This window comes from Eleutherodactylus coqui, chromosome 6 (assembly GCF_035609145.1).
Source record: "Eleutherodactylus coqui strain aEleCoq1 chromosome 6, aEleCoq1.hap1, whole genome shotgun sequence".
Classification (NCBI taxonomy): domain Eukaryota; kingdom Metazoa; phylum Chordata; class Amphibia; order Anura; family Eleutherodactylidae; genus Eleutherodactylus; species Eleutherodactylus coqui.
In genome coordinates, this window is record NC_089842.1 from 220790530 (window position 1) to 220805968 (window position 15439).

Genomic DNA, 15439 nt, shown 5'->3' on the forward strand with positions numbered 1-15439 from the left:
TGACATTTGTGAAACAAAATGAAATGTTATTTATTTTTCACCTGCTTTAGAATAATTTTTGCAAAAAACTGTGGGGTCAGAATGCTCAGTACACCCCAAGATGAATAGGCTAAGGGGTCTAGATTTCAAAATGGGGTCATTTGTGGGGATTCTCTATCGTTTTGGCCGCTTAAGGGCTCTACAATTGTGCAATGGGGCCTGAAACACCTTCAAAATTTCTGTTCTGAAAGCCATTGGCTGCTCTTCTCGGTTTGGGCCCCGTTGTGCATACAGCCAGAAGATTAGGACCACAATGGGTATGTCTCTGAACACAAAACAAACAGTGATATCCATTTTGGGGTGTAAATCCTCATTTTCATGTGAACTATAGAAAAATAACTGTCTTTAAAACTATATATTTGCAAATATATAATATTTTAATTTTTCTCCTCTAAATTGCATGTCCTGAAAAAAAAACTGTTGTGTCAAATTACTCCTGACTGCCCTCAGTGAATACATTAAGGGATGTATTTTTAAAATAAAGTCATTTGTGGGGGTATCTATCATTCTGACACCTATGAGCCTTTGCCATCTTGGCATGGTGCAGGAAAACAAAGTGTTCCTCAAAATGTTAATAATTAATGTTAAATTTGTACGTCTCCTAAATGGTTAAAAAACCTAAAGTTTTTCGAATGTGCTTCCAGAATTAAGGAAACAGATGGAAATATATATCTTATCAAAAATTGTACAGTATGTTTGCACATATCTGAGATATTGCAGTTGAAAATGTGAAAAACTGTAAATTTTTTTCAGAATTTTATCCAATTTTGGCACTTTTAATAAATATACACAAATTCTGTCTATTTTTACTACCTAAATGAAGTACAATATGTGGCAAAAAAACGATGTCAGAATTGCTTGGATATGCAAAACCTTTTACAGAATTATTCTATGTTAGGCCTCATTCACACGAGCGTGTATTTTTGCGCACCTATGTGTGCGAAAAAAACTTGCAGAAAACGTGTGAATGGGCAAAGTTTGCGCATGATACTTTGCCCATTCACTGGAGCAGCTGCTCCATGAAGGTCCCCTCATCACTGAACACTGTGACAGCACTGTCACAGTGTTCAGTGATGAGGAGACTGCAGTGGGAATGAAAGAATCCTGGCCACAGCTGTCACAGCTGTGGCAGAGGAGAGCGTTGCCATTGGGGCCGGCGCTGCCCCATTAAAAAGCAATGGGATGAAGGCAACCCCTGCAGCGATGATTTTTGTGTAAGGGCTTGAAATATAAGCCCTTCCCTGAAAATCATCCCTAGCTGTAGACCCCCCCCCCAAAAAAAAAAACGTTAACTCACCTAGAAGCGCTGTCCAGCTCTTCTTTCCCTCCCTGGCATTCTTCTTCTGTATTCTGGTGGCCGGGGATTGAAAAATCTCTGCCTCCAGAAAGCGCTGCCTCTGATTAGATGAGCGCTGTGACCGCAGCAGGGGATAGTGATCTGCTTCCATTGCTTTCAATGGGACGGTAGTAGCGCCAGCCCCATTGAAAGCAATGGGATGGCATTGCGCTCCTCTGCCACAGCTGTGGCAGGGGATTCTTTCGTCCCTATTGCAATCCCCTCATCGCTGAACACTGTGACAGTGCTGCCCCAGTGTTCAATGATGAGGGGACTCCCAGCGAGGAATAACGGAACCCTCAGGGCATTCCCTCATCTCTGCGGGGATGAAGGAGTTAACAGCAGACATTTAAAAGGTGCTTCTGTCCAGAAGCACTTTTTAAATGTCCAGCTGTAAGCAGTGGGGAATTTCTTCCGTGCGCAGGAGTTTGCATTAACTCCTGCTCCCATAGGAGTCAATGGAATCTCCTGCAAAACGCACACATATGTCCTGTCTTTTTTAGGTGCGCGCTGTTTTGCGCCTCAAATTCTGCGTATATGAAATGAAATTTGACCTGGTCATTAAGGTGCAAACAGGCCTGGTCACTAAAGGGTTAAAGAAGAGAGAAAAAGGCCAACATAAATAAATACACAAATACTAAGGCCAGGCTCATATGACTGTATGCTCATTGTGCATTACCTGTGCAGTTTTTGCGTTCATAGTACTCAGTAGCAGCGTTCCATAGAGTTTAATATTGCCACATATATGAGCTGCACGAATAAAATCGCGGCATGCACTATCTTGGTGCATATTAAGTACACATACACGCTAAGATAGTGTGTGGGGATTGGCGGCATGCAGCATGTATGACTGTCATTGCATACTTGTTGCATGTTTGTGCGTGGCCTGCTGGCATACATGTCCATGTGAGCCCAGCCCAACTTAAATACCAAGCCAACCGGCATACAATGTAACTACCTAATTTTTTTCTCCTTTTTTTGGTTCTCCAGTATGGCACGAGGGCCATGCCTGCTCCACCAGGCCCTCCAGGTCCTGACTTGGGTAGTCCTTGAGCGCCAGGGGCTTCTGGAAATGGGTCAACAGGACTCTTTCATCGAGGAGCTTCCTTGTCAGGGTCCTGATCTCCCACATTCCAGACCCCACTGGTGTATCACCTTTAGAGCCAAGGTAGCGTAAGCCGGGAGATATCCGTGCTGCGTGTGAAGGTGCTTCATTTGCCCTCCTGTCTCCCATTCCTGGAAGATGGGCCAAAGCCATCCCTGGCAGGAGCAGACCCACGAAGGAGCCCTCTCTTGCCAAAGGTTGCCTGTGTTGATCTTAAAAAAGGTGTATAGAAGAAACACCATGGGGTTGACCATGGATAACCCCCTAGTCTCCTCATGCGGTAGGTAACATTTCTCCTGATTAGGTTCAACCTATTCCCCCACAACATTAGGAAGAACAGGTTGTAGACCCGGTGTAACAGGCCGAGTATACCCGGGGTTAAAAGGGCCTAGGCTACATTATACCCCCGGGTATAAAGACCGTTTGTGTTTACAGTCTAAGGAGTACCTGTTACCTTTATTTTAAAAGCAACAACCTGGGATATTTGCCATAAGAGCTAACAGTGTGAACATAGGCCAACAAGTATTATATGGCTATGAAAGGGTTAGGCCGCCTGCACACGAGCGGAAATTCCGCGGCGGGATTTCCCGTGGAATTTCCGCTGCTGGAAGCCTGCATAGGATTGTGTTAACAAATGCAATCCTATGCAGACGGCCGCGCAAAATCTCGCGCGGCAAACAAATCGTGGCATGCCCTATTTCTGTGTGGGGCTCGCAGAGCCTGGCACAGAAATGTCACTCACCCGCCGCCGGCTCCGGTCTGCACATGCGCCGGCTGTGCGGCAGGCCGGCACATCAAACAGCCAGAGCCGGCGAGCGCGGGTGAGTACGCACTGGTCCCTGCAGGCGCTCGGGTCGGGTCCCGCGGTGAGAATCCTCGCCACCGGATCCAACCCGCCCGTCTGCAGGTGTTTTGTCTGTACAGGCAAAAACACCATCAATTGTATCAAGTAATGAGAACATCGGTAAGGTTGGGTTCCCGAGGAAATCTCACAGCTTGGCCGTACCGAAAAATCTCGAGAATTCTGCGGGAGAGCCGCAAATTCATAACCCGTGGCATTTCGCCACGGGTTTTGGAGCGGCTCAGCCACCAGCATTCCGCTGCAGATTTCTCTCCCTATAGAGAGAAGTGAGGCCACAGTGGAAAAAAAAAAAAAGAATTGAATTGAATTCCGCGCTGCATGTCTGTTTCCTCACAGCTTTGTCGCAACGGATTAGCTGCCCCGTGTGGATGAGGTATCACCACATGGCTGGCTAATCCCAGGATTCGGAGCCGCAGGTGGAATTGCCACATGGAAATTCCGCGGTAATTTTGTCCCGTGTGAACCCAGCCTTAGGGTGACTACTCACTACAGGTTTTTTTTCTGCAGGGGTCTATGGGACTTGTAATGTTAAAATCACGATCGCGCAAAATAGCGATTTCGCGGTAAATTGCGATTTTGCGTGATCGCGATTTTAACATTACAAATCCCATAGACCCCTGCAGAAAAAAAAACACTGCGAATTTCGCAGTGAAAAAAAACTGTAGTGCGTTTTTCATGCGTTTTCCGCACGGTTTCCGCACGTTTTTCGCGCCTTTTTCGTTAATTTCCATTGACAATCATGGGTGCATTAAGAGAAAAATAAGGAGACATATGCAACTGACAGTTCCTATGTGAAAAATTGCAACGAAACGAAAAAAACCCCTAAATGGACAAGAACACATTCTATACTAATTGCTCTTCAGAAAAAACACAAAACGCAATTTAGTATCGCAGGAAAAAAAATCGCCAGTGGGTAGGCGCCCTTAGAATGCAATATGTGGACATGAACGGTTTGTGTCTATTGTGCACTGCTGCGACTGCGGCATGCAAAATCAGAAGGAGGGGGCTCCCTCTGTCAACCATCCGGTCCCCGCAATGTAATTCCAGGGCCCTGATGGGTTGTTATAGCACCCAGAGGCTTGAAGATGGCCTATAGTGAAATATAAAAACGATAAAGTTCTATTCAAGTCCCTAGTAGGAAAAAGGAAAAAAGTTTTAAAAAATTCTAAAAAGTCTAAAAAAATACTAAACAAATATAAAAAACTTAAAACATCCAACCTTCAATTTCTGCTCTTTACTATGTAAAAAAAACAAACAACCCCCTCCCCCCACAAATCTGTGTCGAAGGAAAAATGGGAAAGCTACGGCTCCTGGAAGGTGACGATGAGAAAAACTGAAAAACTAGTTGGTGACTAAGACAACGACAGGCTTCGGCACTAAGGGGTCAGGCCGGCTTCACATGAGTGCACGTAAATTTGCGCGCCTGAGCGCCACGTATTTGCGGGATGTGCTATGCTTTTTCGTTCGTGGACCAGTATATTTTACTGTACTCTTTGCGCCTGCAGGGCATGTTCATTTACACACAGCAAACAAATACGCACCGATTGAAATGGTTAATTAGTCTTAATGAGCTCCAGATGTGTTCTTTTTCCTGCACAATTACACAGTGTTTCACGCATCGCCTTGCATATAGTGCGCATTTTCGCACCCCCATTGACTTCTATGGGGATCTTTGGTGTGCAAATATGCAGAAAAATAGGGCATTCTGTTTTTTGGGTTTTTTTGCACAACCGAAATATGTGCGCAAAAATGTGAACAAACTCATTGAAATCAATGGGTCCCATTCTCTGCCTATTTTACGCACAAATACACCTGTGTAAAGCCAGCCTGAGGCGCGGGTTGTATGTGTTATGCGGTCTCTGAGGCGCGTGTCACATTGTCTCTCAGGTGCGGGTCACGGTATTTCCGGGGTGCGGGTTGTATATGTTATGCGGGTCACGTTGTCTCTGAGGACGGGTCACATTGTCTTGTCTCTAAGGCGTGGATCACGGTGTCTCTGAGGCGCGGGTTGTGTGTGTTATACGAGTCACATTGTCTCTGAGGACGGGTCACGGTATCTCTGAGGTGCGGGTTGTGTGTGTTATGCAGGTCACATTGTCTCTGAGGACGGGTCACGGTGTCTCTGAGGTGCAGGTTGTGTGTCTTATGCGGGTCACATTGTCTCTGAGGACGGGTCACTGTGTCTCTGAGGCGTGGGTTGTGTGTGTTATACGAGTCACATTGTCTCTGAGGACGGGTCACGGGGTCTCTGAGGTGCAGGTTGTGTGTGTTATGCGGTCACATTGTCTCTGAGGACGAGTCACGGTATCTCTGAGGCGTGGGTTGTGTGTGTTATGCGGTTCACATTGTCTCTGAGGACGGGTCACGGTGTCTCTGAGGTGCAGGTTGTGTGTGTTATGTGGTTCACATTGTCTCTGAGGACGGGTCACGGTGTCTCTGAGGTGCAGGTTGTGTGTGTTATGTGGTTCACATTGTCTCTGAGGACGGGTCACATTGTCTCTGAGGACGGGTCACGGTGTCTCTAAGGCGCGGGTTGTGCGTGTTATGCAGGTCCCATTGTCTCTGAGGACGGGTCACGGTGTCTCTAAGGCGCGGGTTGTGCGTGTTATGCAGGTCCCATTGTCTCTGAGGACGGGTCACGGTGTCTCTAAGGCGCGGGTTGTGCGTGTTATGCGGGTCACATTGTCTCTGAGGACAGGTCACATTGTCTCTGAGGCTCGAGTCGCGGTATTTTTGAGGCATAGGTTGTGTGTGTTATGCTGGGTCACATTATCTCTGAAGATGGGTCAAGGTATCTATGAGAATAGGTTGCGGTGTCTATGAGGATGGGTCACGGTGTCTTTGAGGACCGGTCGCGGCGTCTCTGAGGATGGGTCACGGTGTCTCTGAGGACGAGTCACGCTTCTGTACGGGTGATACAAGTTCCGACTAGCACTATGGGCTCCGCTATGGGGGCAGCATGAGAATTCCACTTGGTCAATGACCCACAGTTGCCAAGAAAGCAAGCCCCTCCCCCAGCCAGGTCTGCAGGAAAGCGTCATCATGTGACCCTCCAATGCTCTGCTGATTGGCCTTCCCTTTAGAAGGTGATGGCGGCTGCACAGCCTGGACTGTGGCATGGTAATACCACAAGTAGGCCAATATCACCGCCATTCTAACGCCACGAAGCCCAGTGTGATCGTAAAGTGTCTGCTACCCCAAGAAAATAGGAAACTCTACTGCTGTGGGAAAAGGAAAGCCGTGCTGTAATTGGTTGTTGTGGGACTGAACACTCTGCTGCCCATAGCAGCCAATCAGAGCTCAGCTTACAGCGCTCACAATGCTGTGGTAAGATGAAAGCTGCGCTGTGATTGGTTGCTGTGAGACTGAACACTCTGCTGCCCATAGCAACCAGTCAGAGCTCAGCTTATAGCGCTCACACTACTGTAGTAAGATGAAAGCTGCGCTGTGATTGGTTGCTGTGAGACTGAACACTCTGCTGCTATAGCAACCACTGATAGTGCTTACACTGTGCAATGTGTGTGTGTGTATATATATATATATATATATATATATATATATATATTCTGCCCACAACCGCCTCTGTTATTCTGTATGTCATTGTTTGCATTGTGCTTCTGTTTTGCAGGATGCGCCTTCTTAACGTATTGCGCCAGGGAGTCAGCACTAAAAGCCCAGAGCGCCCTCCATGAGCAGAAGACCCTGCCCGGGGTAAGTGCCCACCATCTGCTGCCTCTAGTGTGGCATGTGAAGGAATAGCATTAGAGTATAAATAGCTGGTTATCAGTCACCAGTGCTGGTGGCGGGGGAGCTGGGCGTCTCTGGGGACACTTCATCACACATGACGAGTCCTTTGAGAAATCCCACTTGGGAGGGAGCAGACACCGGGAAAGGTTCTGCCGAGCTGTGCCAGGGATGACAGGCGCCAGGCCCTGGGCAAAGGGGCAGCGCTATCTAGTGGTTTGCTGAATGTGAGATGCTCTGCGGTATAGTATGGGCAGTGTGAGATGCTCTCCGGTATAGTATGGACAGTGTGAGATGCTCTGCGATATAGTATGGGCAGTTTGAGATGCTCTGCGGTATAGTATGGGCAGTGTGAGATGCTCTGCGGTATAATATGGCCAGTATGAGATGATCTGAGGTATGCTATGGACAGTGTAACATGCTCTGTAGTAAAGTATGGTCAGTGTGAGATGCTTTGCAATATAATATGGACATTGGAAGATGCTCTGCAGTATAGTATGGTCAGTGTGAGATGCTCTGCGGTATAGTATGGGCAGTGTGAGATGCTTTGCCGTATAGTATGGACAGTGTGGGATTCTCTTTGCTATGGTATCGACATTGAAAGATGCTGGGCGGTATAGTATGAAATTCTCTGCGGTATAGTATGGATAGTGTGCGGTGCTCTGCGGTATAGTATGTCCAGTATAAGATGCTCTGCGGTATAGTATGTCCAGTATAAGATGCTCTGCGGTATAGTACAGACAGTGTGAGATGCGGTATAATGTGGTCAGTGTGAGATGCTCTGCGGTATACTATGGACAGTATGAGATGATCTGCGGTATACTATGGACAGTGTGAGATTCTCTGTGCTATAGTATGGTCAGTGTGAGATGCTCTGCGGTATAGTATGGGCAGTGTGAGATGCTCTGCGGTATAGTATGGACAGTGTGAGATTCTCTGTGTTATAGTATGGTCAGTGTGAGATGCTCTGCGGTATAGTATGAGCAGTGTGAGATGCTCTGCGGTATAGTATGGTCAATGTGAGATGCTATGTGGTATAGTATGGGCAGTGTGAGATGCTATGCAGTATAGTATGGGCAGTGTGAGATGCTCTGCGGTATAGTATGGACAGTGCGAGATGCTATGCAGTATAGTATGGGCAGTGTGAGATGCTATGTGGTATAGTATGGGCAGTGTGAGATGCTATGTGGTATAGTATGGGCAGTGTGAGATGCTCTCCGGTATAGTATGGGCAGTGTGAGATGCTATGCAGTATAGTATGGGCAGTGTGAGATGCTATGCAGTATAGTATGGGCAGTGTGAGATGCTATGTGGTATAGTATGGGCAGTGTGAGATGCTCTCCGGTATAGTATGGGCAGTTTGAGATGCTCTGCGGTATAGTATGGGCAGTGTGAGATGCTATGGGGTATAGTATGGGCAGTGTGAGATGCCATGCGGTATAGTATGGGCAGTGTGAGATGCTCTGCGGTGTAGTATGGTCAGTGTGACATGCTCTGCAGTATAGTATGGGCAGTGTGAGATGCCATGCGGTATAGTATGGGCAGTGTGAGATGCTCTGCGATATAGTATGGACAGTGTGGGATGCGTTGCGGGTATAGTATGGGCAATGTGAGATGCTCTGTGTTATGTGCTTCTCAGGGGAGGTTAAAGGGACTGGTCTCGGATTATGGCTTCCAGGTATGAGGGTTTGGCAGTGTATTGGGGTCCGGTAGTATATTGGGCTCTGGCAGTGTATTAGGGTCCAGCAGTGTATTGTCAGTCGGGCTCTGTTTTGGGGGTCTGCAAGTGTATTGGGGGGTCCGGCAGTGTATTGGGGGTCTAGCATTGTATTAGAAGTCCGGCCGGGTATTGGGGGTCCGGTAGTGTATTTAGAGTCAAGTAGTGTATTGGGGTTCCGGTTGTATATTGAGGGTTTGGAAGTGTATTGAGGGCCCGGTAGTGTATTGGGGGGGTCTGTCAATGTATTGGGGTCCGGCAGTGTATTAGGGTCTGGCAGTGTATTGGGGTTCAGTAGTGTATTTGTGGGTCCGGCAGGGTTTTGGGGGTCTGGTAGTGTATTGAGGGTCCGGTAGTTTATTGGGGGTCCGGCAGTGTATTGGGGGTCTGGCAGTGTATTGGGATCCAGCAGTATATAGGTGTCTGGCAGTGTATTTGGAGTCTGGCAGTGTATTAGGGTCTGACAGTGTATTGGGGGTCCGGTAGTGTATTTAGAGTCTAGTAGTGTATTGGGTGTCCGGCAGGGTATTGGGGGTCTGACAGTGTATTAGGGTCCGGTAGTGTATTTGGGGGTCCAGCAGGGTATTGAGGGTCCAGAAGTGTATTGAGGGTCTGGTAGTGTTTTGGGGGTCTGAAAGTGTAGTGGGGTCCGGCAGTGTATTTGGGGTCCAGTAGTGTATGGCGGGTCCGGCAGGGTATTAGGGTCTGGCAGTGTATTGGGGTCTGGTAGTGTATTTGTGGGTCCGGTAGTGTATTGAGGGTCCGGTAGTTTATTGGGGGTCTGGCAGTGTACTGGGGGTCTGGCAGTGTATTGAGGTCCTGCAGTATATTGAGCGTCTGGCAGTGTATTGGGATCCAGCAGTATATAGGTCTCTGGCAGTGTATTTGGAGCCTTGCAGTGTATTAGCGTCTGACAGTGTATTGGGAGTCCGGCAGTGTATTGGGGTCCAGCAGTGTATTGGGGGTCTGGCAGGGTATTGGGGGTCCGGCAGGGTATTTGGGTCCGGTAGTGTATTTGGGGGTCCGGCAGGGTATTGGGGGTCTGGTAGTGCATTGTGGGTCCGGTAGTGTATTCGGGGTCCTGCAGAGTATTGGGGGTTCGGCAGAGTATTGAGGTCATGCAGTACATTCGGGGTCTGGCAGTGCATTGGGGTCTGGCAGTGTATTCTGAGTCTGACAGTGTATTGGAGGTCTGACTGTGTATTGGGGGTCTGGCAGTGTTTTTGGGTCCGGGAGTGTATTGGGGGTCCAACAGTGTATTTGGGGTGTGACAGTGTATTAGTGGTCTGGCAGTGTATTTGAAATCTAGCAGTGTATTGGGGGTCCAGCAGTATATTGGGGATCTGGCAGTGTATTGGGTCTGGCAGTGTATTGGGGGTCCGGAGTGTATTTTGGGTCCAGTAGTGTATTGGGGATCCAGCAGTGTATTAGCGTCCGGCGGTGTGCGGGCAGCCTGCTTTTGGACGGGTGGGAGCCCAGTGCCCACTCTCTCCATCTCATCCTCCTAATTGATCTAACAGGCTTATCTCTGTATCAGCCTCTAATCCTCTCAGTGGGGGACGCTATGGCCCCCCACTCCGTGCTCTTTTCCTGGCAGCCACCCGGGCGGTGAGGGGCAGCACAGTCTAACCTCTCTCTCTCATTCCCTCATCCTCGTATTCGGCCCCTGGCACCCCCCAGTGTCAGTTGTGTTGGGGTCTCTCGTGTGGCTCCCTGCCCATAGCTCTGCGCGCTCGGTAAAAGATAGCAGGTAGGGGTCGGAGCTACTTGTCTCACCTGTGAGGGCGGAGCTTACTTGCTTATGTGACACCTACCTTTATAACATAGGGGGATCCTAAGAATCTCACTCCTCGGGGAGGCACCCGTGCCTCCAGCCCCATTGTATGCTCATCAGTGACATCACTAGATCTTACAGACAGATGTTTTTTTATGACAGCATCAGAAGGGTTAATGCAGCACCCCTTTTTCCCAGCTGTTACTATGGTTACATTGGCGTGGTGGACAATAACGGATTACCCAGAATCTTGGTTTTTCACGGGAACGTTATGTGCTGTAAATACTACATTACATTTCGCTGGGGGCTCCTGGTTTGTCCTGTGTGATTGGCGGCGCGGCACAATCAGTTGCTTAGCAACCTGCTGCTTCGATAGACAGAAATATTTCTCGGAGGGATTCATCTCAATGCTCCGGGAAGCTCTCTATAGAGTGTCAGCTCTGCGGACGACCAGGTGAGCAGTCATAATCCTGACGATGTCACAACTGATGACATCACTCACAGTACACCACGGGTTTGTGCTGCGCTCCGGGCGTCTCAGACCACTTTTGCGCATTATCTGCCGGGCGTTTGGTCAGGGCCGCGGTTGGTAATCCCTGGGATGCACACAGCATGCCGGGATGTGGGGAGATTACGACGTGATTGGATAATCCTGGGATTAGCGGGGGCTCTGGGATTTTGTGCGGGCGATTAGAGGAGGAATCAGCACACAGCTGGCTTCTGATCTACAGGCTGCGCCGTCTCGTCTGGGTGTCCTAGGGCCCCTGGATAACATGTCCTCCTACACCATCCATGGCACCATGATGCTCCACCCAACATGCCCATTATACTCTATAATGGGCGTCGCCTGGAGGATATTGTATACATGCAGAGTAGTATTTGTGGGTGACGTTTATAAATACTTGCGCCATTTTCCTGTACCCTGAGAGATGCAGTATAGCACCTAGGCTGCAGAATAATTGGGCGTCTGATTTTCCAGTACCAAATATACTAATAGGCCTCATTGGGGTGGGGGTGATGGAGCGTGTCAACCTTTCACATCATGATTAAATTGTTAGCTTTACCGATGGGTATGTGTCGGGTGCTCAGGCCAGCTGACAAATCACAGCAGACCATGGACAAACTGTTCGCAGCCTAGATTCCAGGTCGCCACACGTGATATATTCCCATGAGTACCCTGGAGGTGGCCCCTGGAATCACAGCAAGAAAATGAGGGGGCACTGCCATATAGCGGGTGGAAAGGTTCCAAAGTGAAGAAGCATAAGGGTTCTGTCTGGTGAAGGAGAACGGTTGCATTCCACTATAGAATGACATGGCAAAAGTCATAGGTGACAGGAGCTAATATCACATAGGACCCCCTAGACCAGCGAAGTGCAGCAACTCGACGTGACATCGATTTCACAAGTGGACGGAAGACGTCTGGAGAAATGTTGAGCCCCCCAACTGCTCCAGTATATTTATAGGTGCAGGATCACTGTGGTGAATGGACTGCTCCACCACATCCCATAAATACTTGCGTCCACTATCATGCCTCATTCAATAATTCACGTTCACATGAGCATGCTGGGTGGTGTTCAACTTCACTCACAAGATAACACAGCTTATAAAGGTGCGGGTGGTTCCGAGCGTCCTCAGAGGTAACACCACTTCATCATCAATCTACATACTGCTAGCCCAGGACTTCTGGCACGTCAGAGTACACAATATGCTGGGTTGGTGTAGGATCAGTGTGGCGTTTGTGCTGGGTTAGTGCAGGGTCAGTGTAAGGTGAGTTCTCAATTGCTGCCTGTTTAGTTTAGGGTCAGTGGTTGGTGCTGTGTTAATGCTGAGTTGGTGTACGATCGATTCTCAGTTGGTGGTGGGTTTGTGCTTGGTCGGTGCTCAGATGGTGCTGGGTCAGAGTAGGCTCGGTGCTCGGATGATGCCGGGTCAGTGTTGGGTTAGTGCTCGGTTGATGCTGGATTGGTGCTGGGTTGGTGTAGGATCGGTGCTCGGCTGATCTTGGGTCAGTGTAGGGTCGATGCTCGGTTGGTGCTGGTTTAGTGTAGGATCAGTATAGGGTCATGTAGGGTCTGTGCTCAGTTGGTGCTGGGTCAGTGTAGGGTTGGTGCTTAGTTGGTCCTGGGTCAGTGTGAAATCAGTGTAGGGTTAGTGCTCAGTTGGTGCTTGGTCAGTGTAGGATCAGATTAGGGTTAGTGCTCTGTTGGTGTTGGGTCAGTGCTCAGTTGGTGCTGGTTTAGTGTAGGCTCAATACTCAGTTGGTGCTGGGTCAGTGTAGGGTCGGTGCTCACTTAGTGTAGGGTCGGTCGGCGCTGGTTTGGTGCTCGGTAGATGCTGGGTCAGTGTAGGGTTGGTGCTCACTTGGTGCAGGGTCGGTCAGTGCTGGCTCGGTGCTCGGTGGATGCTGGGTCAGTGTAGGGTCGGTGCTCACTTGGTGTAGGGTAGGTCGCTGCTGGTTTGGTGCTCGGTTGATGCTGGGTAAGTGTAGGGTCAAGGCTCTGTTGGTGCTGGATCAGTGCTGGGTTGGTGCTCGGTTGATGCTGGATTGGTGCTGGGTTGGTTTAGGGTCGGTGCTCAGTTGGTGCTGGTATGGTATAGGATCAGTACCTGGTTGGTTTAGGGTCGGTGCTCGGTTGCTGCTGGTCTGGTATAGGATCAGTACCTGGTTGGTGCTGGTTCGGTGCTCAGTTGGTGCTGGTCTGGTATAGGATCAGTCCCTGGTTGGTGCTGGGTCGGTGCTCAGTTGGTGCTGGTCTGGTATAGGGTTGGTACTTGGTTGGTGCTGGGTCTGCGCTAGGTTGGTGCTGGGTCTGTGCTCAGTTGGTGCTGGGTTGGTGTAAGATCGGTGCTCGGTTGGTGCTGGATCAGTGTAGAATCGGTGCTGCGTTGGTGTGAGTTCGGTGTAGGGTTGGTACTCGGTTGGTGCTTGGTTGGTGCTGGTCTGGTATAGGATCAGTACCTGGTTGGGTCTGGGTCGGTGCTCGGTTGGTGCTGGTATGGTATAGGATCAGTACCTGGTTGGTTTAGGGTCGGTGCTCGGTTGCTGCTGGTCTGGTATAGGATCAGTACCTGGTTGGTGCTGGTTCGGTGCTCAGTTGGTGCTGGTCTGGTATAGGATCAGTCCCTGGTTGGTGCTGGGTCGGTGCTCAGTTGGTGCTGGTCTGGTATAGGGTTGGTACTTGGTTGGTGCTGGGTCTGCGCTAGGTTGGTGCTGGGTCTGTGCTCAGTTGGTGCTGGGTTGGTGTAAGATCGGTGCTCGGTTGGTGCTGGATCAGTGTAGAATCGGTGCTGCGTTGGTGTGAGTTCGGTGTAGGGTTGGTACTCGGTTGGTGCTTGGTTGGTGCTGGTCTGGTATAGGATCAGTACCTGGTTGGGTCTGGGTCGGTGCTCGGTTGGTGCTGGTCTGGTATAGGGTCGATACTCGGTTGGTGCTAGGCTGGTGCTGGGTCTGTGCTCAGTTGGTGCTGCGTTGGTGTAGGATCGGTGCTCGGTTGGTGTAGGATCAGTGTAGGGTCGGTGCTTCGTTGGTGCTGGTTCGGTGTAGGGTTGGTACTCGGTTGGTGCTGGGTTGGTGCTTGGTTGGTGCTGGGTCTGTGCTCAGTTGATGCTGGTTCCATACTAGTTTGGTGTAGGGTTGGTGCTGGATCAGTGTAGGGTTGCTACTCGGTTGGTGCTGGGTTAGTGTAGTGTTGGTGCTGGGTTAGTGTAGGGTTGGTGCTCGGTTGATGTAGGGTTGATGCTGGGTGAATGTAGGGTTGGTGCTTGGCCGATGTAATGCTAGTGCTGGGTCGGTGTAGGGTTGGTCGGTGTAGGGTTGGTGCTCAGTTGGTGTAGGGTCGGTGCACAGTTGGCGCTGGGTTTGTGCTGGGTCGGTGTGTGGTGGGTGCTGGGTTGGTGTAGTGTCGGTGCTCGGCTGGTGCTGGGTCGATGTAGGGTTTGTGCTGAGTTGGTGCTGGGTTGGTGCCCAGTCGGTATAGGGTTGGTTCTGGGTCATTGTAGAGTTGGTGCTGCGTCGGTGTGGAGTGGGTCGGTGTAGGATCGGTGCTCAGTTGGTGTTGGGTTTGAGCTTGGTTGGTGTAGGGTCGGTGCTCGGTCGATGTGGGGTTGATGCTTGGTTGGTGTGGGGTCGGTGTTGGGTTAGTGCTGGGTAACTGAGTTCAAAGTGCTGCTCTGAGTTCAAAGAGAAGGGAATAAAAAAATGGAAAATACATAGAAAAGGAATAAGATGAACTAATAAAAAAAACAACGCCTCCGACCTGCGCGGGCCTCTGCGCTGTAACCCCTTTGTACCACTTAGTTCATAGATGGGTGAAATGGGGTGCCGAGGCATGAGCTACAGTATATGTCATTTGTCCCTGCAGCACCAGGAGGTGCCCCGCTGGCCGGGAACATGTGGATAACGTTCTACATGTCCATGATCATATTGTTCGCCCCCATCATTCCCTCCGTCCCCTCCCTGCTCCATCCCCCTCCTTCCATTGTTTACATGGAGAAGTGATGATGTCACTATGGTTTCCCAGCAACCTTACGGATAAATCGGAGTGAGTGGGTGGTTGCTAAGGAACGTGATCCCTGGTTTCCATAGTTACCGAGCATCTGGCTCTGTGTGAATGATGTGCCTGGACCATCTCTGTGTGTTGCAGGGGATCAGATCAGGACACGGGGCAGAAGATGGGGGGATCCAGACTACATTCTCCCCCCCATAGCCTCCGGCCACCCTTGTCATGCCAAATCATCAGCACAGCATCCATTGCTGGGGGTAACGTTGGTCTCCTAGCAACAGCAGGAACTGCATAGAAAACCGGCTGCCATGGCAACAAGTTATCTTTCAGCCTGAGGACCACCGATTAACCCCATGAGTG

General features: G+C 49.8%; 1 protein-coding gene across 2 annotated transcripts in view; it reads left to right on the forward strand.

Annotated features, from left to right (window-relative positions):
* The window catches only part of LOC136633265 (CUGBP Elav-like family member 3-A), an 81318-nt gene that overhangs the window by 23038 nt on the left and 42841 nt on the right, over positions 1 to 15439 (forward strand). For both annotated transcript variants that reach the window (XM_066608863.1, XM_066608864.1), the window contains exon 2: positions 6971 to 7053. In XM_066608863.1, the coding sequence (XP_066464960.1) occupies positions 6971 to 7053 (83 nt within the window). The remainder of the gene's footprint in view (positions 1 to 6970; positions 7054 to 15439) is intronic.